The sequence below is a fragment of the Elgaria multicarinata genome, chromosome 4 (assembly GCF_023053635.1).
Source record: "Elgaria multicarinata webbii isolate HBS135686 ecotype San Diego chromosome 4, rElgMul1.1.pri, whole genome shotgun sequence".
Classification (NCBI taxonomy): Eukaryota; Metazoa; Chordata; class Lepidosauria; order Squamata; family Anguidae; genus Elgaria; species Elgaria multicarinata.
Window position 1 is genome coordinate 67,702,166 of NC_086174.1, and position 24,827 is coordinate 67,726,992.

A 24,827-nucleotide genomic window follows, 5' to 3' on the forward strand; every position below is an offset into this window, starting at 1 on the left:
GTGTATGATGCACTTTCTGCCTCTTCTGAAATATGTCAAGTATATCTGGCTGTTTTGTATTAAGGCAAAGGAATTGATACAGCCTTCTAATCCACAAAGAAGTTAATTTGTCTGCCTATACCTGGAGGTTGTAGTGTGGCTTGAGCATTTTTTTTTAAATCAGAAAGAGCATCTCGGTGTTGTTAATGATGACTTTGAATTGAAGTACTCCTCAAATTCACTACGCAGAGAACTGCAAAAATCAGGCAACTTTTAATATTTAATATCCAGCTATGTTTATTTTTTATTTTTTTTATTTAAGGATTTTTATGCTGCCATTCAGCCAAAAAAGGCTCTCACGGCGGCTTACAAAAGTATTTCTTGACAGTCCCTGCCCACAGGCTTACAATCTAAAAGACATGACACAAAAGGAAAGGGGATTGGGAGGGAGGAGGAGGGGGAAAGCAAAGCAAATTCAGGCACTACAGTCTTAGTTGTAAAGTTCAGCAGTTACAGTTGACAGCAGGAGGGAGGGGGCTCTCAGCTGGAGCTAGACCCAGGCACGGTGGAGAGGTGCCTGGCTGCTGCTTCCTCCCTCACTGGTGGCCTCTGCAGAGACAGTTGGTAGCAGGAGGGAGGGGGCTCTCAGCTGGAGCTGGACCCAGGCACGGTGGAGAGGTGCCTGGCTGCTGCTTCCTCCCTCACTGGTGGCCTCTGCAGAGACAGTTGGTAGCAGGAGGGAGGGGGCTCTCAACTGGAGCTGGACCCAGGCACGGTGGAGAGGTTCCATTAATACTGGCTGGAGATATGAAAAAAACAAGGGCAGCTCGTCAGATGTATCAGCATTATTCAACATAGTTGATACCTTTGTGTAAGCTAATTAGTTTGGCATTCTGGCTTAGCTGTATTGGACTCTCTTTTATTCATTGCTTTCCCCTATGATGACTTCTTATAAGAGTGCTGCTCATCCTCTTTCATTCAGGCAAAGCTGCTAGATAAACTTGGATTATCTGTCAATACTTTGCCTGAACTTCTTGCTCCACCTCCTGTCATGCCATCGAGAACCTCATACTGCCAGCACTGAGTGGACTTCCTAGATCAGGAGCTCTGAATCAGAGCTGTCTCCTTTGGGTAAAACAGTAGAGGGCATCAACGATGATTTGGGAGCATTTGCTTCATTGATCTGGCATAGTCAATTTGTGGGATACCAAACTGAAACAGTTATTTACAAGTAGGATCTGCAACAAAATGTCCTAGTGTGGAGTGCTTCTGTTCAGGGTTCTGGTCACTCCATTCCATTCCTTCTCCCATCAGGTTTTCTGTCATCTCACCACTACCCTTCCCCATTAAAATTGGTCAGCATTCCATGCCCACTGAATATGCTCAGCCTCATTGGGCTGTTTTAATATTTCTGCAACTCTTGGGCCTCTCCTGAGTCTGTGGGTGCCTCCCTTTCGCACGTGGGTGCTGCTGTTTTGACTACAAAGCAACGACACTCTCAGCCTGAATATCAAAAGTAGAGGGAATGATATCCTGTTTATACTAAGTGTGTGTGCGCTCACACTTGTGCATGTGTGACAATGGCTGGCATTTATTTATTAATATTTCTTTATTAATTCAATTTATACCCCGCCTATCTACAAAATACCCCCAGGCGGGTATTATGTAGATATCTGAGCATTGTGGATGGAACTAAAGCTTATATGTGACTTACAACACAATAATCCAACAGAAAAATGGGCAAGTTGAACACAATTCTAATGTGATATCTATCTTTAATACTCCCCCGAATAAATTATGTACAAGTGTATAATCATGTAGTCATTTTACTATTCTGCATAATAACCTGATTTAAATGTCACTTTTCAAGTGCACTTGAAAGAACTATTTTGAGCTTCCAGCTGGCTTGATGTTCCTCATGGCATTGATCCTTAAATTGGGGAAAGCATTTTTGAATTTAGGATTGTTTTAGAAACTTAAAAGTCAAACATCATTTTAAGTTCCGATGTCCTAGTTCTGTAGAAGCCACCTCGTACTGACTGTTGACAGAGTGCATTTTTGTATCTCATGGATTCATATCTCACTACTATTTTGATTTTTCAAAATCCGTACCATAATATAAAAGAGCTACTGCAGCATAGTGGCTATCCTATTTTACAAGTAACAACAACCCATGGGTTGTTGGGGCTGCATGGGAGCGAGCATGATGCCTACTGCCTACCTGCTGCTTCCACTTTGCATCCGATTACTCAAACAACCCAGGAACGCCCCATTCCTGGCTTTCTTGATACAATGTCTGAACCAGGAACTCTGGGATATTGAAGGACAAACAACCCAGAGTTTGGACCCATGGTTTGTTGTTGGATTAGAATTCTGAGTTGTTTGTCCCTCCTCACATCAGAGTTCTGGGTTTGGATGTCACATCAAAAACCCAGGAATAGGGAATACCTGGGTTATTTGAGAGAGAGGATGCACAGCGGAAGTAGTGAGCAGCTGGGAGGCAGTGTGCTTACTCGCTCCCACATGGCCTTGGCAATTCATGGATTGAACAACTCATAAATTGTTGTTACATGTTAACCAGGTCACTGAGTTAGGAATCAGGAAGTGCTTTGTTTGAATCTTTGCCATGAACTCTCTACCTACGCCAACGAGGTATGTTGGATGGAAGCTCCCATAATTCTCAGCCAGCATGGCCAATGGTGCTCCATACTCAATGGTAGCCTCTTTGCATTGCCTGGATGCAAATAACTTTTCACAAGTAGGAAAATTCTATGCTTTATTATGTTTGGTTGGTTTTTTTAAAAAAAATCAAACAGAATTTTTATACATTGTGTATCTTGCTGACTTTGAAGGAGAGGGGCTCAAAACTGGCATCTTTTAATTTTTTGCCTATCACATTGCCTGTTGGAACACAAATGGATGTGGGCTTCTCTGGAAGAATGTATAATTGTTCTGTCCTGGTCACCTTTAGTACATGGGAGGTAATTGGCAGGAATATGTTTTGAATGATGCTGAGTTGCTGGCTAATAAATTCCTGTGGCAATCTCTGGGAGTAAACTGGTAGCATGATACTGGGATTATAGTGCACTGGCAACGGTCACCTGACAACATCAGAGTTGGAATGAAAATGGTAGGGAGACTTTAAAAAAATCTTGTGATTTACCTGTACAAAACCCGTGTTTTGTATTTTAGGTTTTACACTAGAGAGCTGACTATAAATGAGTAAAATTGTGAAAGGTTCTTCTATCGTCGTCCGTACACTGGCAACTATCCCAATAAATAAAATTCACTGCACAAACTGTAGTTGTTATCTCATGGAAATGTTGTGAATCTGCAAGAAGCATATGATTGAAAATCTCTCTGCAAGGAATCTCTCTGTGCAATCAAGAGCCTGGTGCATTATTAATTTCCTCAAATCAGTTTTGTGCTTAAAATTAAGACTCTAGGATTAAAATAGGATGCTCGTGATGGAAAGGAGCTTACCCTCATGAAACGTGATTGGAGGTCCTTTACTATTCTTTCTCTTTGGCCAGTTCAGACATAGCAGGAAGCTATGACTTCATGCTACTTGAACAAGCATGCACAACTCCTAGGCTTGCACACTCCCCTCTTTTGCACATCAGAGGAAGAGATGGAAAGCATCCATGTTTAAACTAATAACAGTTTCTCATGATGTCTGAATTCATGGAGCTATGGTTTGTCTCAACCAGGGGTGAAGATACATTTTTTCTGTCACTCTCCACATTCCCTTGGGGGTAATCTGTCGGGGACTGAATACTGTTGGTGGTAGGGCCAAAGCCAGCCATGGGCAGGGTAATGCCACTGTCCTTGTCATTTTTGCCAGAGGTCTGAGCTTGAGAGCCAGTGTGGCATAGTGATTGGACTAAAGTATTGGACTAGGACTCAAGAGATCCAGGTTATAGTCCCCCACTCAGATATTTATGATTAATTTATTTTTGCATTTGTATCCCACATTTTTTCCTCTTGCAAGGAATCCAGGGAGGCTTATATATTCTTCCTGCTCTCCATTTTATCCTCACAACAATCCTGTGAGGTAGGTTAGGTTTAGAGAGTCAGTGACTGGCCAATAGTCACCCAACAAGTGGGGACTACAACCTGGATCTCCCTAGTCTCAGTCCAACACTAGACCATGCTGTCTATGAAGCTCACTGGGTGACTTTGGGCCAGTCACTGGCTAACCAACCTCACAGGGATGTCGTAAGGATAAAACGAAGAGGAGGAGTATGTAAGCCTCCTTGGGTTCCTTGCAAGAGGAAAAATGGCAGGATGTAAATGTAACAGTAAATTAAAAGAATAAACTTACTGCTTGGAGAGGGTTTTCGAAATCCAAGCAAGGGTTGCAGTTTGTCCACCTGGATTTAAATTATGCTTAGTGAAAACAATCCAGGATTAAACTGTGGTTTCATATCCCAGCTTGTTCTCACTAACCATATTTTAAATCTATTTGAAAGTTTGTCTACCGGGGGAACTGCAATGAGTTTAGTTTAAATGTGGGCTCATTCAATCATCAGGAAACAATGGTTTCCTATGAGGTGTATTTCCTAAGTGGTAAATTTAGTAGCAATAAACAAACAAGTTGTTACCTGCCCCACTCTCCAAACACACACACTAAACAAAACTTTATTTCTTGTTCTGTTTTTGAGTTCTAAAAGATGCTGTCAACTGTACAACTGGACATAAAACTTACCAAGTATTAGTGCTTGAATATGCGGCTGCAATACTAGAGCAAAGTACTTACAGTGCCATTGTAGCCATAAGGATTATTGTGATTGTTTAATAATTGGTGCGCTCAATTCTGAGCAATAGTTTGCTGGTCTTAGGCAGTTATTTTTAATGAATTTTTCTTTTTCCTAGCAAATACAAACCCACAAATGAAAAGATTTTTTTTCTGGTCATTTTTGGAGCAGTGATATATCCTTAAAGGTGGCAAAAAAGAGTTAGATTCTAATTCTTAAAGAAAACGTTGACCAGTAAGTGCCTGATCATGTGTTTATTTAGCCTATATTCATAGGTATGCACAGCGAATTTCATTGGAGTGTACACATAGGGATTTTTTTTAAAAAAAAAGGCAAACATTTTCAAAAAGGACATTATTTTTATTCATTTATTAAACACTGTAGACACTGATGCCCTACTCTGCGTTTGGTTTGCCTGACCGCAGGAGGGCTGGTGCAGGTGTTGGGGAGGGAATGAGAAGCTGCTCCTTAAGCCCAGCAGATCACGAGGTGATATTAGTGTTCAGGGGCCCTCCTCCTGGCCTCTTTGAAGCACAACTCCCAGCAGAAAGGCTCCCAGCAGAGCGATTCCTTTTCGTTCCTGCTGCCAGGAGCAATGGTGCTCTCTTGAGTCAGCGGTTTGAGACATTAGGGTGTGCCTGGGCACACCTGGCATACCCCTTGCCCACACCTATGCTTTAAATGCTGCTGCTATGCTTTGCAACATAGGAACTGTCTGTTCCCAGAACTGAGGGTGGGGTGAGAGTATTTGCAGTTGCTGCACATAGAGGTGATGCTAAAGCTTGTTAGCATTAAGCTGCTTTACAATGTTACTACTGTTGCTTTATTAAAAGGCTGCTGTCTAGATAAACACTACAGATATACCTCTGAATTTAACAAGTACAGAACCGTTATGAATGATGTTTCTCATCAGTTTGTTGCAGTCAGCTTTGAGATCATACTGTTTTGTTTAATGCATTATGTTACCTAAAGAAGATTCTTAATAGATGACTTCAGTTGGAAGCCTCTTAAACTGTGAAGCCAGCCTTCCCTGCAGAGGCATGAGCAGGCCAGTCTGTGGTACACTGAACGGAAATGTGGACCTTGTGAATATCATGGCTAGACCATGAGGCAGAACAGGAGCCCATCTCCAAGTTTCTGTACAGGAATTGAAGCGGTGCTGTGCTTGTTGATCTGTTAGTTGAGGTTCTCAGGGCTGGCTCTAACCTTCAGGGAGCCCTCAGCCAAGTGCCCTCTGCTGGGTTCCCTCCTAGGCTGGTGGGCTCTCAGCTCAGACTTACCTGGTGGCAGCAGCCATTTAAATTTCCCACAATGCCTCAGAGCATTGCTTTGGGGCATTGTGGGAAGTTTAAATGGCTGGTTGATGCTGTAGCTGCCTGCTTAACACCAGCCAGGCATCCTTCCCAGCGAGCTCTGCCAGTTTCCTAAGGGTGTGTCAGGTGTTGACACTGAGCCTGGCGGTGCTGAAGGAGATCTCAAGGTTGCCATTTAGGCTAGCACTGTGCCAAACTTTTGATGTTTATTTTCAACCATTTCTTGGGGGAGAGGGGTTGAAAAAAAATTGCAGCCGAAAATTGTGGGAAGGGGTGAGAATTTTGGAGAAATTTCTCAGGGTGCAGGGCTTCCCTTGGTAAACGAAGGTGGCTGAGGAGTTCCTGTGTGCTCTTTCCCTCACCTTTCCCCCCCTTCTGTCCTTGAAGCATCTCTAACTGCTTGAGCTTCATGAAAAGACCCCCTCGAAGACTTAGCCCGGACTTTCTTTCTTAGGGCTTTATGGTGCAGCTGCCTGCTGCGTGCCTGAAGGCTGAGCAAGGAGTTGTTATTGTTGTTAAAAAGGGTTTTAATAACAGCAACACAAAACCAAAAATGCCTTGCTCAGCTTTCAGGCAGGCAGCAGGCAGCCGCACCGGAAAGCTCCAAGGGAAGAAGTCCTGGCTAAGTCCTCTAAGGCAGGGGTCCCCAACCCGGTACCAGTCTGTGGCCTGTTAGGAACCGGGCCGCGTTCTCACCAGCAGGCCCGGCGCTATAGCGCCAACGTAAGAGGGGCGTCGCGCTGGTAGGCAGCGGCCGGCAGGCAGCATGGGGCTGAGCCGGCTGGCTCTAGGATTCAGCTGAGCGGGCGAGATGGCGGGCGACCTCCACGGCCTACTCGTCGCGCCGAGGCTTGTGTGTCGGCGGCAGGTCAGGCGCCCTTGCACGTGCGTGCAGGCAGCTTTCCAGCTGGCTGACTAGACTGAGCAGCACAGCCGCAGTCCAGCCGGCGCGAAGAGCAGCAGCAGACCGTGCGTGCGAGGAGGAAAAAGAGGACGAGGGACGATGCCGTGAAGCAAGCACCAGGTATTTGGGGGGCCCGGCGAAGTGGACCTTGGCCTCCGACTACGACTGCCTGAACCTGGTTGAGGCGCAAAACTTCCCTTTCTTTTCTTTGGCCGTCTCAGAAGCCCAGGTTGGGGGGCGGCGGCGGCAGCGGCGCGTCCCTCTCCTTGGGGGGCGAGGGCGCTGGGACATTTTTCTTTTTCTTTCCCTTGAATTGAACAACTTTCTCGCCAGTTCTTGGCAGCGAGTGTGGCCTCCCCCCACCCCCTCGCGCCTCACTGGGGGAAACCCGGTAAAGGGGAACGAGCAGGGCGAGGCTGATCCGGTTTAAGGCTTTCTGTTGGATCAAACAGGGTGCGAAAGGGTTAGGTCACTCCTGGGGGAATTGGGCAGCCCCGGCGCCCCCGGTGAAGCCCTCGGTAGCCCACCTATGGCCATCCCGTGCTGCGCGTTCGACTCAGAAGCAAGCCATTGGAGGCTGGTGACTCCGATTTCGGTGGGGCTGTGAACCCATCCTGGGTTTCAGTCAGAAATCTAGGAGTCATCCTCCAAGGCGCTGAAATTGGGAGATCCAGGTTCTAGTCCCCACTTGGCCATTGAAACCCTCTGGGTGACTTTGGGCCAGTCACAGACTCCGCGTAACCCACCTCTCAGGGTTGCTGTTGTGAGGATAAAGTGGAGAGGAGGATTATGTATGCCACCTTGGGTTACTTGCAGGAAAAAAGGTGGGATATAAATGCAATAATAATGCCTTCAGCATTCTGTCTGTTTCTAAGTGAAACCCAGGATGGGTTCACAGCCCCACTGAAATTGGAGCCACCAGCCTCCATGGGTTGTGGTGGGCTGTTGTTGTTTTTGTGTGGATGTTCTGCCTCTCCATTCCTCCACACCTCCGGGGAGGCGGTGGGGCGGGGCTGGGGTGAGGGGAAAGGAACGAAGGCAGGAGGGGGCCCCAGCTTCCCTTTTCAAAGGTAATAATAATAGAAATAAAGTGCACAATAACTGTACTGTGCTTGAATCATCCCAAAACTATCCCCTCAACCCCCCCCCCCCGGTCCGTGGAAAAATTGTCTTCCACGAAATCGGTCCCTAGTGCCAAAAACGTTGGGGACCACTGCTCTAAGGGGTTTTCCAAGAAGCTCAAGCAGCCGCAGCCACTGTAAGGACACAAACAGGGAAATGGTAAAAGAAAGAGCATGCAGAAAGCCCTCAGCCATCTCCTTTACATAAGGGAAGCCCCAATAAACTTCTCCAAAATTGTCAACATCCCAACGAAAGAGGCATAGAAATGACTGCCTCTTTCACAGGGAAATGACGAAGTTTGCAGGAGGGGCAGATGGGGTTCCGGCGCATGCACTAATTTAGGCCAGCCTTCGGAGAACCTTGTTCATAGGCCAGACTGTATGTGACTATGCCTGATGGTCACAGATGTATTTGGGCAGCTCCATGGTTCTGCACATAGAATGACAATTGTACTACGCATTCAAATGGGCCCGTCCACGAGGTCTGTAAAGGTGCAACTCATTTTGTTTTAAAGGGTGAGAAGCATTCAGTCCTGTGTTGATAACATTAGTACAATTATTATGAAATAAAAAAATGCTTCTTAAAATTCCTTTAATGCATCTATTCAACAAGAAACTTTTTTCTGAAGAAGCTGAACCAGGGCTTCAGTAGTAGGTGAGAGCTTGTCAGTTAAAGTAACAGAATATAGGTTTTGCCAAATCCTGTGCTGGAGCCAGGTTTGACAGCCCTGGGCAAGTAACCCCTTGTGCCTCCTGTCAGTAGGCCTTCCATGGGGGCAGAGCAGTGCACAGCAGTGGGTTTGGGGGCCAGCACTGGATTAAGTGGGTGCAGGTGCCGCCACCCTCCGAACTGCCCCCAAATGCTTTTGGGCTCTATGTTGTGTAGTGGAGCAGGGAAGGGAAATAATAATAATAAAAAATAATGAGGCCCTTTGGGACATGGCATTTGCCCTGCCATTGCTGGGTTCTAAAGCTAAAGTGAGTTTCTAAAAAGTGGATTCTCATTCAACAGGGTGGAATGAATAATGTGTATGTTAAATTCAGAGTGTCTCTCTTGTAGTGAAGTTTGGGATCTCAGTATACCTGACAAGGGATACCTCCCATTAGCCTGCTGAGAAATGTTGTCGCTTGGATTTCAATAACATCTCCCTCTGTGGTCCAGAATACAGTCACTTTTCTGCCTTCAAGAGAAAACTGGATCAATGAGCAGTGGGCATGTGCAAAACCACCACAAAATTAAAAGGGATAGAGGTGATCTGATGTTTAACATAAAAGAGGAGGCTTCGTTTTTGTTTTTTGCTTCCTCTGCCAAGTTTTGAAGCAGAGTTGAGATTGAAAAAATGAGCTGCTTATTCAGCCTCCCATGTTTCTTCTTTCGAGTCTCAGTGTCAACTATGTGGCAGCAAGGCCAGCCCAGCTTGAAAAAAAGCACAATTGAATGTTGGGGGTGGGGGAGGGCAAAGGCAGCAGGCAGCATCCATTTCCCCACCCTGCACCTTAAATTGCACCCTATCCCAGAATGACAGCTGCGTGAAAATGTTTTTTGTTCTGAGGTACATATTGTGATTAGCCCCCTTCCAAATGTGTAATTCTCTTGGGAAAAGAAATACTATGTTCTAGGAAAATAGTATGCCTTCTTGGAAAGAGTTGAGCTATTAAAAAAAGTGAACGGCAACCTGCTTTTGGCAAACCTGCCAAGAATCAGTTTGTTTCATGAGAAATCTTGGAATCTACAGAGTTTGTTTAGGAATGCTGGGATGGTGTTTTTAAAATTCTCTTATTAGACAGACTCTGTTTATACTGCTATGTTTCCACCGACAGTAGTAGGATGGTAACGCTAGGACCAGGAGGTTTTAAGTTGCCCTGTCTGTATGCATGGTTTTCAGTAGAGTGTGTTGTAACAGGTCAATCCCACGTCTCCCCTCTCCCTGGGTTTCCTTTAAAGGAAACATCAGTCATCTACTTGTATACTAGTCATAACAACTTAAATGGCAGCTAAAAATACAGACGTCCATAGAATATAAAAAGCCGGATTCAAATCCTTCAATCAGTGCCTAAGAATTGCTTCAACCAATGCTTTCTTTCTCCTTATCTGCCCTTTCTACAGCAGGGCCCTGCTTCTTCTTGCACAAGTCTATTTGTTAGTTGGTGGTACAGGATTTTGTTTAGAAAAAACTTCAGCCATTTTCACCAAGTTTTGAGGAATCAAAAAGAAATGCTCTAGCTAAACAATTGGTTATGTTGGCACACATGTACTCTGTATATTCACTGATTTGTTGTTGTTTGTTCCAGAGTTGGTGATGTTGCTGGAATGGTGGTCAGGCACTACTTGCACCCTCTACACAGACTCACAGAATTACCTCAAGTACGGGAAAGAGAATGCCATCGTAATCCTTAATCACAACTTTGAAATCGACTTTCTCTGTGGTTGGAACTTTTGTGAAAGATTTGGGGTTTTAGGGGTGAGTTTTGACTAGTATTTCAACCAGTTATCTTTCACCATAACTATATATAGCAAATCTGCTTTCACCCAGAATTTGGACAGTTCCTATGGCAGTTTTCATTTGATTTGAGTGTGTTTATAGCCCTAATAGGTTTACTTTTATTGGCTTGCAAATGTTTATTTGGAAAAAAAGATGCATTACCATGGTGCATGTACAACTCATGAACTATCAAACATACCCAATAATCATTTACAGTGGCTTGCTAGGTGCTTCACAATAACCTAATTTAGTAGTTCCAAGCAAGCCACACTACCAAACATTTATCCAATTCTTTCTGAGTTGCCATACATAGCTGGCGGACTGTGATCAGCTTGGTAGTCACAAGCTGTACGGTCCTGGTATATGTAATAGTCCAGAACATATCTTCCAGATTGTTATTGGTGTGTGTGTGTGTGGGGGGGGCATTATTTAATCACCTTACTCCAGCTATCTGCTGCACTAGTTGCCAACTTGCTGATGGGCCCAATTCAAAGTGTTGTCTCAAGGACTGCCTTCTTCCTTATAAATTGGCCTACTATATGCTTCGTTCATCAGCATAAGCTATCCTGCCTAGGGATGTTCGAGAAATCCACAATGGAATCAAATACAGAATTCTATGAATCCAACTTTTGGATTCCACAATTGACTGGTTTTTCCTGAATTGCATGGATTCTGCAGAATTGCAGACCATTTTTTTAAAAAAACCAAAATCCTGGAATTTTACAAATTTAGTCATAGAAAGATACATAAAATAAAATAAAAAGCCAAAAATACCCATTTCCCCAATAGGTTATGGTATGAAAATGCACATTTGGAGGGGGGATTTGCACAAATTTGGGAAATTGGAAAAAAAACTGGTTCTATCAATGAGTGGACGATAGAATGAAAGCACCTGACAATCTGTGAAAGACGGAACGGGTTTCGTAAAATCTGTGCATCTCTACTGTTGCCACTTTATTTTTGACAGGTAAGTGTAAACAAGTTCGAGGTTGTGGAGTGCCATTTCCAAAAAAACACACACCATATATACTGCCCTTCTGGTGTGCAGCCAAAACATGGCTTTTCAGGAAAGCCTCTGGGCTAATTTAGAATGGCCTCAGGAATTGTGTGTGTGTGTGTATCGGATGCTTCAACTGTTCTTTGTTAAAATGTTGCTTCTGTTTTCAGTTGTCGCTGATTATTTGCTTTCGAATTATGATTTTGGAAGCATTCTCCTTGAGTTTATTGCAGAAAGACAGATATAAATATTCCCATAAAATAGTTCAACAACAGCTATTGCTGAGGATGGTAAAATTGGAATGTTAATACTTTAAAAAATCCAATGGTTTCTAGCTTCCCGGGATTAAAAAGCTCTTAGAATTTACCTTGCTGCTCACCTGGGGCAAATGACACGCTCCTCCAAGTAAATGCTAAACTTGCAAGTGTCGTTTGCCAGCCAATATGAATTTGAACGCAACACTTTTCATTAGTGACTGCCTCAAGCAGTCAGCAAAGAGTTGTCACCTTGAATAATCCAGTCATGTACATGTCTGTATGAACTAGGGTTCGCACGATCAACGGGGGGGAAAGAAGCCACTGTGCTTTTGTCCCCCATCCCCAGGCATTTCAAAAATTGCCCAAGCTAGTAGAAACTGATGAAAAACTATTATTCATGCTGCCCCTGACAACTTGGGTCAGCTTCATAGCAGGAAGAAGAGGAAAAGAAAATTCTCACTTTCTGTGCTCTTTTGATGGCCTGATCCATTAATTCATGGGAGGGTGCTATTTGTACACCTTGAACAAACTGAACCTTTCTGACTTTTGTCTTATTCCTGCCAGAATGAAAGGGTGGGTGATGTGGCCTGTATGCCTGAGTGCATTGTTGCCAGACAAGCTAATATTCTGCTGATTTTGGCAAGAAAAGGAAGGTTTCATTCCAGCTTGAGAAAGCATAGGAGAAATCTGCCATTCTAAGGGCCAGGACTGACCCTCAAAGCTAAATGGTGTACATGATGCAAAGCCATCAGTCCCCTCCTCCAGCATGACCATGATTCCTCGGATTTGACTCCTTGACCTCTTACCCTCCTTTAATCCTATCTTCAAGTTACATTAAGTCTCCAAAATGTCATCCCAAGAGAGTCATCAGGAAATCCACTCATTGAGTGTTAGTGTTTACCTGTTTGAGCTCAGAGGAAGGAAAAGTTTGATATCCAAATATTATTTCAATAAGCCATTGTTTAAGGATTATAGTGATTGTTTTAGTTTTAAGGACTAAAAAAAAGTTTGGGGCGTATAACCTCTTCCTGGGCAGCCCAATAGGTAGTGGGGGTCTCTTTGAACCAAGAGAAGCCTCACTCTTTCTCACAAGAGGAATCTTGTGAAATTCCCTCTTCTTCCTCCTTCCACCTCTCTCTTTCTTTCTTTCTTTCTTCATTACTGAAGGGGCCCTCCACTGCCTCCAACGTCATCGCACCCCAGACAGCGCAGATATGGAGAGATAACCAGCCTCTTACTAACTTCTTTCCAAAAAGTCTACTATCTTACCAGGTTCCCCCCCCCCCTTCTCTTCCATCATCATCCCACTTTGCCGGAGAACTAAGTCAACTTTCTCTGCTTCTTCCTTCAGAGATAGACAACTTGCTAGCTGCCTCTCCCCATTCAGTAACTGTAGTACCAGCCTCTATTTCCTTCCCCTGTAAGTCCCAAGATCCATTCCACCCCCCCCACCTCTCCACAGCCCAAAACACCTTCTCCTCCCCTCTGATGGTCAGTTACACCAAACTGTTGCTTTCAATTCATCGGTCTTAATCATCAGAACTAGAATTTGTACAAAAGAATAGCAATCCCTTAACACTCCTATTGCTATGATCTAATCTCTTGAATGCCTGTCTTTGATTCTTTCCAATAAATTACTTCTGGGTTAAAGAATTGTGTCTTCGAACTTCAGACTTCTCCGTAAGGTGCTTAGCTTTGGGGACACCCAGTGCTCAATGTTAAAAGATCCCTTCAAGCGCACTCAGGCATACAGGCAACAAGGGCGATAGATAGATTGATAGACACGTTTATTGCTTTTGGCCAATGGCCTTTGCATAAGATGATGGATGGATGGATGGATGGATGGATAAGAATAGCTATGCTTCTGTGAATAATGGGAGCTGTAGACAAACACATGTGGAGGGCATCAAGTTGAAGAAGGCTGATATATATTCCAAGTAATCTTAGCAAGGACATAATTGTTGGGACTGTCAGAATTGCAGGAGAGGGATTGCATGCTTGAATATTTCAACATGTTTAGAAAAACTGGGTGGGGGGAATCCAACCTCTCTGTATGTAGAAAAGTAGCACATTAAGGAGCTGGATGGGCTAGCACTAGAGAGATCAGGCATCCTTCTTGCAGATGAGAGGTTCTCCGTTTTGGAGACCTGGCAGAGGAGAGTCCTGTATATTAACTTGTCCTCTGTTTAATGGACTGTTCAGTCCAAGTCTGGTTTAAAGTCAAAGAACCATAAGGATGGCAGCGGGGGGAGGGGGCATCAGCAGTCAGCACCTGCACAGCAGACTGAGCAGCCACATAGGTCACCTGATCAGGCTTCTCCACTGTGGTGAGATTCATTGTATTTCTATTTTACAATATAGTTATTATTTCTAAATGTGTACTCATACATGTAAATGTGCTTATGCAAATGTTATGCAGATTAGTGTTCTCTTCTGTGCTTGGTTTGGTGATAGAATTCCTCTTTTTTTTTTGGCAATCCATAAGCAGCCACCTTAGCTTGCACCTTTTCCTCCTGCTATCCTAATTCTGCAAGTGCAGGTTGCCTTTTCTTACGAGAGACCATTCAGAGTTTCAGTATCTCTCCTGAAATGGTTAGTGTATGCCATATATTCAGATATGAAGGTCAGGTCTCATGTTTTCCAAGTGATAAGAAAATTGCAACTTATTGCACTTATTATTATTATTATTATTATTATTATTATTATTATTATTTATATAGCACCATCAATGTACATGGTGCTGTACAGAGTAAAACAGTAAATAGCAAGACCCTGCCGCATAGGCTTACAATCTAATAAAATCATAGTAAAACAATGAGGGGAAGAGAATGCAAACAGGTACAGGGAAGGGTAAGCAGGCACAGGGTAGGGAAAAACTAACAGTAGAAAGTAACAGTAGAAGTCTGCACAACATCAAGTTTTAAAAGCTTTAGGAAAAAGAAAAGTTTTTAGTTGAGCTTTAAAAGCTGTGGTTGAACTTGTAGTTCTCAAATGTTCTGGAAGAGCGTTCCAGGCGTAAGGGGCAGCAGACGAAAATGGACGAAGCCGAGCAAGGGAAGTAGAGGCCCTTGGGCAGGCGAGAAACATGGCATCAGAGGAGCGAAGAGCACGAGCGGGGCAATAGTGTGAGATGAGAGAGGAGAGATAGGAAGGAGCTAGACCGTGAAAAGCTTTGAAGGTTAACAGGAGAAGTTTATATTGGATTCTGAAGTGAATTGGAAGCCAATGAATTGGAAGCACTGCTGGGAATAAGCTGAATCACAGAATTATCAATTTCTTCTGTATTAGGCAAGTTTAAACATTGCAGGTTATGGGCTTATCATAAAACTTTATTTGTGAGTCCTCAGGGTTGTATACGAAACTGAATCCTTGACTGCAAAGCCAGCTTGAGATTTAGAATGAAAAATACAGTGCCGAGAGCTCAGCCAAGTCTTCATTTCAAGTAATTGGTCTGCATTCCTTCTGTAAGAGTGCATTTTGCCAATGGATTACAGAGAATATGCAGTCAATAGTTACTTATTGTAGTTGAAGACCTTATTCTTACGTACTGCAGAATTCTGGCCGAAAAGCACACAGCATTACACTCAGTGTGTATCACTTTGGGTATTAAAAGTAATTTCTCACTCCAGCACTTAAGAGAATGTTTTATAAGAAACCTTCTAGCAAACATCAATTATGAAGCGAATCCAAAATAGGACTAAATATAAAACTTAGAACGCTCAAATACCCATATTACATATTTGTTTTGTTTTTTTATCTGGGGTCTTGCACACGAGTGCAAGACTGGCTGCCTGCTATTTAGCCCAGCATAACGCAATGGCCCCTCTGGTCAATTTCATCCACCACTTTGGGGGTTGCCACACTAGGCTGCTTCCCCTACTAATTACACCTCCCTGAAAAGCTCCGTCTCCTACAGCCATCTCCTACAACCTTCACGCTCGTCTCTTCTGTCCACTACTCTATTGTTAGCTGTTAGATGTGCATATAAGCTATAGAGCAGTGCTGGGGATCAGTAAAGGTACGCAAATTTCATGGCAGAGCAGAAAAGTGGAGGGAGACGTTATGGAAATTTTGTAGCAGCGGACTGTTGAATGTGTGTGCTTGCGCAAGATTGAAAAGGGAAAAAAATAAGGTTGCGAACATATTTAAGACACACCACAGTGTCTTGTCTTCTCAATTTTTAGCAGCATGGGGAGGAGGGCACTGAAAAGGGATGAGGGAGGATGGCGGTGGCGCTAGAGAGATCATGAGTGGGAGAGGTTTGTGCTGCTCTTGCTGGGCAGCTTTCTAGCCATTCACAATAACCCATGATGAAGTTGCCCTGCTGGGTTTGGACATCCCAACAAGACACCCTGAAAACAAGCCATGGTTTCTTAGCGTGGCTTGTGCGTGGTTAACAAACCATGCTGAGGAAACTGTTCAGTGACAACCCACTGTAGCTTATCGTGTCGTGCAAACCATGACAGTCTGTGCTCCTAATTCCAAACTGGATTTTTAAAAATTCTGAACTCTTTTCTAGCTGTGTGAAATAACACTTCCCTTTATCTCCTAGTTGAGTCCCTGACAGTGTTGGTCCACCTGATCGTGAACCAAAACAAAGTGCATCATATCCTGTTTCATTAGTCCCTGGTTGACATCTGGTTGGCCACTGTGTGAACAGAGTGCTGGACTAGATGGACCTTTGGTCTGATCCATCATGGCACTTCTTACGTTCTTATGTAGTCTCTGACATTAACTTCTGGGAATGAGCATAGCATTCATAACTAGTGTCTCTGATTCCAACTTCTGTTTTACGACAAATTCAGTGGCATTAGAACTCCCTTTCTTACTGATCTGGATGTAAATGCATATTAGGAGTGGGGTGAGAATTAGAAGCCAGGGTCCTTGGTTATGCTAGTACAGCTGCTGGAATTCTTATGAGCAGAACTGATTTGAGGGGGCAGGGGATTTTTTTCTCATTTTTATGTCTTCCTGGTTTATGGCTGTTCATTGCTATAGTTTATATAGTTCTTTGTCAATTCTTCTTATACTTTTTTTGTAAAGAGGAGGGAAATTTTGCAATTCCCTCTTGCTCTAGTAATCCAGCTGACAAAGGACCGTCATGCATTTTTAACAGTAGCCAACAATATTAAGTGGTCTAGAATGAGTTCCTGGATTGGTATTTATAATGCCTGGCAAGGCAGGCCTTTTGCATCACGTTGACTGCTTTTATATATTACAAAATTGGTCTCAAAAGTCCATATATCTGGCTGATGTCTATGATTCCAGATGTTGAAACATGCTATGGTTGCTGGTGTGATATAATTTTCTATGAGTCTTTTGTGGGGGTGGTGGTATGTGATTGAAGTGTGTTTTAAAGGTTGAACTAATGAAATATAAATGAAACGGACACATTTATTCAGTGCAAGAAGCATTTATTTTTCACTTGTTGCTGAAGTAATATTTCACACAATTTTTAGATCTAGTTTCCACTTGACAGTTCAATAAGGCATCTTAATAACAAAGTTCAAGCTGACAAACTAGAATGAAAGAAGAAAAGCAACAAAGAACAGCTCAAAGCAGAATGACAGTGTTGCAGTTAAGGGCTCTGTGTTTTGTTTCTGAATGAAAGAGGAAATTTAAAATCAGTACAGCGAAAGCTACAGTGTATGGATGATGTTTGATAAATCAGACCCTCTTTAAGCCTGCTGTGTACACCTACAGGAAGAACATATTGTCACTTCCCCAGGTTTTAGAAGTAGTGTTAATATGGATAAGTTGCTACATTTTATTCAGAGTTGGCCAATTGTAATAAAAAATATGGTGGGCACACTCCAACTAAATTGAAACAGGAATCTCACTCATTTCATTTAGAGATCGTTAAGCCCATATTTAACTCTTCTTTTGGATTAGTAGGACTTGCCTGAGGCTGATCATGCTTGTTTGTAGAAAAGTAATGCAAGGGTAACCTGAAAAAGAACCTAGAGGGTGGAAAGAAAGACTAACCCAAGACATTTTGCTATCCAAGAAGGACAAGAAGCTCCCCACCCCAGTTCCATGTAAGGAAACCAACTAGACCTGCAGCTCAGTCTTACTTCCTCACTGGTGATGGGGCAGCATTCTCCACTAAACGTAAGGGCATGAGGCTGGCTTAGGGGGCACAAGCAGCCATCTGGCCAATACAGTGCTTCCCTCCAACATCTTGCAGCTCTTTCTCGCCGCTTAGTATCTGCCACTTGCAATCAATCTGCCTCAATCTGTCTAATGGTAGGGCCAGCCCTGGGAAATCTAAATAGTGCTTAAGTGTCTGCTGAAGATTCCTGTAACTTTAGGCAAGTTGGGTACAAATGGAAAAAAAACAGCAAAGGGTGGGAAAAACTAATAAATGTATTACGGCCTAAGTTTTTCTGGACTACAATCTACTCCCATCAGATGCATGAAGTCTTGACCAACAGAGAACAAAACCATGCAGTTAATGAAGTAGACTCTAATCCATGGAATAGTTATAATAAATTTGTTAGTCATTGTCTCATGCCACTCTGTTTTTTCTGCAAATAAATTAAAACTATTAGCTTTCTGGGCTTTAATTGGTTATTTACTCTTTACTTTGTCCATTCTTCATGATATGGTTGGCTATAAATTCAGATAAATAACTTCTTATTTGTGGCAATTCTTAATACTTTTCAGGTACAATCCTATGGCCACTAGACAATGTCTAGATGTACATAGGATTTTTTGGTTTCCAAGGTTGGAGCCAGGGCTCTGACTGCAGTTCCCAGAAACCACACTCCCCGCCCCCTCATAGCTAGCATGGTTTTTCCCCATCCCCACACTCAGAAATGGAAAAGGTGGCAGTCCTGGGGGCATGGAGGAGAGGAGATTGTGGAAGCCCTGTTACGCAGCCTCTTATGCACCACGTGGCCTCCCCATTCTCCCTCCAAATCTTCCTGGCTAGACAAGCAAAATCGCCTGTCTAGCCAAAAATGCAGTGCGCCTGGAGCATGGAGGTGAGGATTGCCTCTGTGCTCCAGCCATTCTACATTGGATAGTCATCAACCTCTGAGTTCTGGGGCTGACAGCTATCTCCATAAGACTGCACCCTCTATCCCTAAAATTTAGGAGCAACATTTCTAATAAGAATAATGATTTGAGGATTACATTACGACTGTCCTTGTCTATAAAAACACATTTGATCCCTTCCTTTTCAGCTCTCTGGAAGTTGCAGGTTAATGCTACAGAGCCACAAAACCTATGCCAGTAAAGTGACTTATGGAAACTCCAAAAGTGTACAAGTTGACTTCTGGTGGATATATAAATGTGAAATGTAGAGGTTCATAATTTTTAAAGTTTTTAAACATTGATTCTCTGTGTTTGCAAGTGTAATAAACAGAGGATTGACCATAGAGGACATATTATCTTGGCACTTTGAATAGTAATTGAGCCTAGCTAAACCTTTAATGGCTCTCTTCTGCTGGTAATTGAAACCACCTCCACACAGGTTTAAGATAATGTGCTACACTTTATTAGTAATACAACGTGCTCATTTGGTTAAGGCTGTAGACATATGCAGTTTAACTCCGGAGTTAATCCTATTAAATGTATAGTCTGATTATATAAAGTGTTCCTAGTCTGTAAATGGGATTTACTTCTGAGTAAAAATGCAGAGAACTAGTCTCCTTTTTAAGAAATGGAGGCTTTTGCTATGTGAGTAGTAAAAATACAATGCACTCTTGTCACCCATGCAAAATTCTCAAGTCCTTTGCTTATGCCATTCTTGTCACATTTCCCATTCTTGAAATTTCAGCCAGGTTTATGATGTCTCACAAAATTAAGGCAGTTTGGTTGCAGTTTCCCCCAATCTGCCCTTTCTGAAAAACCTCCCTCTCTGGTTTCTTCTCTCTTAACTCTGGGAGAACATGTTTGGTTGCTTTTTTTTTTTAACCTGCCCTCAGCTTGCTCTGATGATCTCACCTGAAGACAAGGTCATGCGACTCAAAACATTTGTACAGCTTCACCATAATGTTCTCATGGGCACAATTAATTACCCATGAAAAAGTCATAATCCTGTCACCGTCCACCTCCACAACCCCAAAGATGGTACTTATATTATCCTCCACTGACCTATGCAATCCAGACAATGAAGATCAAGAAAACAGAAAGCAACATGAATTCAATGGCTGATTCACTCAATTCCTTTTTAAAAAAAATGTTGGGTACCAGCAGATGCTCATTGTATATTGAACACAAACCCTCCCTTTGTCATCTTACCGTGAAGGGAAGGCAAACATTGCCTTGTGCAGGAAATCTAGTTGTGAACTGAAATTTAAATTTTCCAAGAGGATTGCACGGAAGTTGTAATTTAACTCCTTTGGATATTGCATTGTTTTGTGGGATAAAGGTTTAACTTCTGGGACTGGCTGCCTTGTGTGTTGCATGCAAATCCTTAAAACCAAACCTTATGATGATCATTACATTCCTGCTCTAGAGCTAATTCATCTGAAGCCAGCAGCATTCCCTCCAACTAGAGGCATAAATGCATAAGAATAGGTGTGCAGGTATTTTATCTCTAGTTACGGCTCCCTTACCGTCCCCCTTAGAATTTTTTTCTCTTCTTTTTTAAAACAACAATCCTTTTTCTGCATGATCTTCTTTTTTTTGCAGAGTTCCAAAGTACTTGCAAAGAAGGAACTTTCCTATATGCCGATCATTGGCTGGATGTGGTATTTCCTTGAGATGGTTTTCTGCAGGCGCAAGTGGGAAGAGGATCGGAAAACTGTCATGCAAGGCCTGCTTAATCTCAGAGACTACCCTGAAATCTTCTGGGTAAATATGGCCAGCCGAGTAGAACTGATCGCTATTACACTTGCAGTTGGCACAGAAATCATAAAAATGTAGAACACCCTCTATTTGCTATGTGGCAGGTGCTATAAATAAGGAAAACTAGAGTAGTGTTTTCCCTTTCATTTTATAATAATAATAATAATAATAATAATAATAATAATAATAATAGTAATATTTCTTACCAGCCTCTCCATTTGAATCGAGGTGGGGAACAACGGTAAGTATAAAATACATAAAACTGAATTAAAAACATAGTATACATTATTAAAACATCCTGAAATTCCACTGGATAGGCCTGCCGGAATAGATCAGTCTTTATAGCTTTCTTCAATACTAAAAGATGATTAAGTTGACGAGTCTCCTCTGACAGGCCATTCCACAGTCTGGGAGCAGCAGAAGAAAAGGTCCTCTGGGTAATACTTAGAATCATAGAATCATAGAATAGCAGAGTTGGAAGGGGCCTACAAGGCCATCGAGTCCAACCCCCTGCTCAATGCAGGAATCCACCCTAAAGCATCCCTGACAGATGGTTGTCCAGCTGCCTCTTGAAGGCCTCTAGTGTGGGAAAGCCCACAACCTCCCTAGGTAACTGGTTCCATTGTCGTACTGCTCTAACAGTCAGGAAGTTTTTCCTGATGTCCAGCTGGAATCTGGCTTCCTTTAACTTGAGCCCGTTATTCCGTGTCCTGCACTCTGGGAGGATTGAGAAGAGATCCTGGCCCTCCTCTGCGTGACAAACTTTTAAGTATTTGAAGAGTGCTATCATGTCTCCCCTCAATCTTCTCTTCTCCAGGCTAAACATGCCCAGTTCTTTCAGTCTCTCTTCATAGGGCTTTGTTTCCAGACCCCTGATCACCTGGTTGCCCTCCTCTGAACACGATCCAGCTTGTCTGCGTCCTTCTTAAATTGTGGAGCCCAGAACTGGACGCAATACTCTAGATAAGGCCTAACCAGGGCCGAATAGAGAGGAACCAGTACCTCACGCGATTTGGAAGCTATACTTCTATTAATGCAGCCCAAAATAGCATTTGCCTTTCTTGCAGCTATATCGCACTGTTGGCTCATATTCAGCTTGTGATCTACAACAATTCCAAGATCCTTCTCGTTTGTAGTATTGCTGAGCCAAGTATCCCCCATCTTGTAACTGTGCATTTGGTTTCTATTTCCTAAATGTAGAACTTGGCATTTATCCCTATTAGATTTCATTCGGTTGTTTTCAGCCTAGCACTCCAGCCTATCAAGATCACTTTGAAGTTTGTTTCTGTCTTCCAGGGTATTAGCTATCCCACCAAATTTTGTGTCATCTGCAAATTTGATAAGCATTCCCTGCACCTCCTTGTCCAAATCATTAATAAAAATGTTGAAGAGCACTGGGCCCAGGACTGAGCCCTGCGGTACCCCACTCGTTGCCTCTCCCCAGTTTGAGAAGGTTCCATTGATAAGTACTCTTTGAGTCCGATTCTGTAGCCAACTGTGAATCCACCTAATAGTTGTTCCATCTAGCCCACTTTTAGCTAGTTTGTTAATCAGAATGTCATGTGGTACTTTGTCAAAAGCTTTGCTGAAGTCAAGATATATGACGTCCACAGCATTCCCACAGTCCAGAAGGGAGGTTACCCTATCAAAAAATGAGATCAAATTAGTCTGACAGGATTTGTCAGACTAATTTTGGCACACTGAAGTAGATTCTTCCCAGAGGACCTGAGTGTGCAGGGCGGATTGTATGGGAGAAGGCGATCCTGCAGGTAGCCTGGACCCAAACCACGTATGGTTTTAAAAGTAATAACCAACACTTTATACTTCGCCCTGAAACTAATTGGCAGCCAGTGAAGAGATTTTAAAACTGGTGTAATGTGGTCCCCCCTAGGTGTACTAGTGACCAACCTGGCTGCCATATTTTGAACTAACTGAAGTTTCCGGACTAGGCACAAAGGTAGCCCTATGTAGAGCGCATTGCAGAAGTCGAGCCTTGAAGTTACCAGCGCGTGCACTACCGTCTTTAGGTCTTTTAATTTTTCCATTAAAGGGCAAAGCAAATGGAGTGATAAGTGGGGTGATCATTTATTCATCCTCTGAAAATTGAGGTGGATTGAATTGGTTCAGAATATTTGAAACTTAAGGACATTCCAAAAAAACCAACAACCCACCCAATGTTTACATGTACATCAGCAAACAAAATATTGTTTTATATACTTATTTCTGCCTCCACTTTCCTGTGCTTCACACCCATTGCTTTTCAAACACCTTTTACCCACTGTTTGAATTCTACCAAATAGAGGTACTGATTCCCCTCTGTTTGGCACCGGTTAGGCCTCATCTTGAGTATTGCATACAGTTCTGGGCATCACACTTCAAGAAGGATGCAGACAAGCTGGAACGTGTTCAGAGGAGGGCAACGAGGATGATCAGGGGTCTGTAACCAAAGCCCTATGTGGAGAGACTGAAAGAGTCTTGGGCAGGGGGATTATTTATTTATTACATTTATATACCGCCCCATAGCCGAAGCTCTCTGGGCTCAATGGCCTTACAGGCCCCTTCCATCTCTACTATTCTATGATTCTATTCTTTAGAACCCTATCTAGTCTAAGCAAGATTTACAGTGCAATCTTTTACATGTCTACTCATAAGTAAGTTCCTTGAAATTCAATGGGGCTTACCCCCAGGTAAGCGTGTATGGGATTGCATTGAATCCTATTTTCCAAACATATTAGATTTCCTTCTTTCTGTAAAGGTTGACTGACTAATTTCAGTGACTTGGGGCTGGTCTTTAAGACTACCACACAACACTGCTATAATTCCTTCTACAGTCTCAGCAGCCATATAAGAAGAGAAAAACATTGTAGTGTTTTACCTTCAGTAACGAATACAACCTGATTGCAGATAGAAGAAAAATTTATTCAGGAGCAGTATGGAAGCTTAAAAGGTCTCTGGTTTGGAACATCGTCTTCAACTGGTGGGTCAGGGTCTACTATTGGGTCCTGATATGATTTAAGATGGGTTGCAACAGCAATACCACCACTACCATAAATATATGGTAAAAATTAAGTTAGTCCCCAAATGTATGCTTGTTCGTAAAGATGGATCCCAGATCTGCAAGGCTTGAAGGGCTACTGATCTAGTCTATAGCACAATATGGCTTGGATGCTATTGTGCTAGGAAAACTTTATTTTACAGCAGGACTCACAGCTAGTACAATAGGAAGCTAGCAGATCCTTAAGAAATTCTGGAAACAGGTGGGAACTCTCATTTCGGATTGCAACAGGATAGCCGAGCTCCCTTCTACGAGTTTGGCTGACCTGCCCCAATCTGGAAACAGATGTTTCTGCTCCTTTCCCTTTGGTTAAGGATCAAAGCTTGTGGGAAATATAGGATACTGCCTATTACCTACCTGCCTACGGCCATACTACCTTGAACACGCCCGATCTCGTCTGATCTCGGAAGCTAAGCAGGGTTAGGCCTGATTAGTACCTATTACCTACCTTCAGGGAATTGTTTCCATGCCAATTGATCTTCTGTGGAATCCCTCTGTTCCTGCCAGAGAACTCAAGCATTTTAGAATTCAATGCAAGTACCAGTTTCAGGGGAGGGCTTTTCCTCAGGACCACTCCAGGGGAGAAAAGGCCCCTTATTCTCTTTTTGTGCCTGCTATGATGCCATTAATTATCTCCCTCTTCCACTGATGATGTGACGTGGCATTTTGAAGAATTCTGCAGGTTAGATGCAAAGGTGCCTTTAAGGTCCTGTCTAGCTTGGCCCTTGGTGTGTTTGGTGTTCATGAAGGCTTTTTCTTTCTAATGTGTGTTTGAATTTTCAAGTGAGAACAACTAAATCTCCCCTCCCTGTATATGGTGGTCCCAATCCAGATTGGGATGGACCATATGCTTGTTTCAAATAAAAAGTAGAGAGGGAGCTGTACTCTATGTAATTTACAGAACTTCTCATTTAACACAACCAACACTGTTCTGCAGCTGTACACTCGTGGAGTAGGGTGGGCAGTTTAGGGGTGCTGAGCAAGATGTCTTTCAGGGAGGCCGGTTTACCAATGCAGATCTTCTCCCAGGGGATCCCTAATGAATTTCTGAGGAATCCTGGGCTTTTTCAGAATGGAGTTTGAAAATCACTGCCGAACTGGATTGAAGTGGACAACCATCTGTCAGGGATGCTTTAGGGTGGATTCCTGCATTGAGCAGGGGGTT

At 43.1% G+C, this 24,827-nt stretch overlaps 1 protein-coding gene across 1 annotated transcript in view; it reads left to right on the forward strand.

Annotated features, from left to right (window-relative positions):
* AGPAT4 (1-acylglycerol-3-phosphate O-acyltransferase 4) overlaps positions 1–24,827 on the forward strand; it is a 69,967-nt gene that overhangs the window by 26,474 nt on the left and 18,666 nt on the right. The window contains exons 3-4 of the mRNA XM_063125677.1: positions 10,367–10,536; positions 20,452–20,613. Of these exons, the coding sequence (XP_062981747.1) occupies positions 10,367–10,536; positions 20,452–20,613 (332 nt within the window). The remainder of the gene's footprint in view (positions 1–10,366; positions 10,537–20,451; positions 20,614–24,827) is intronic.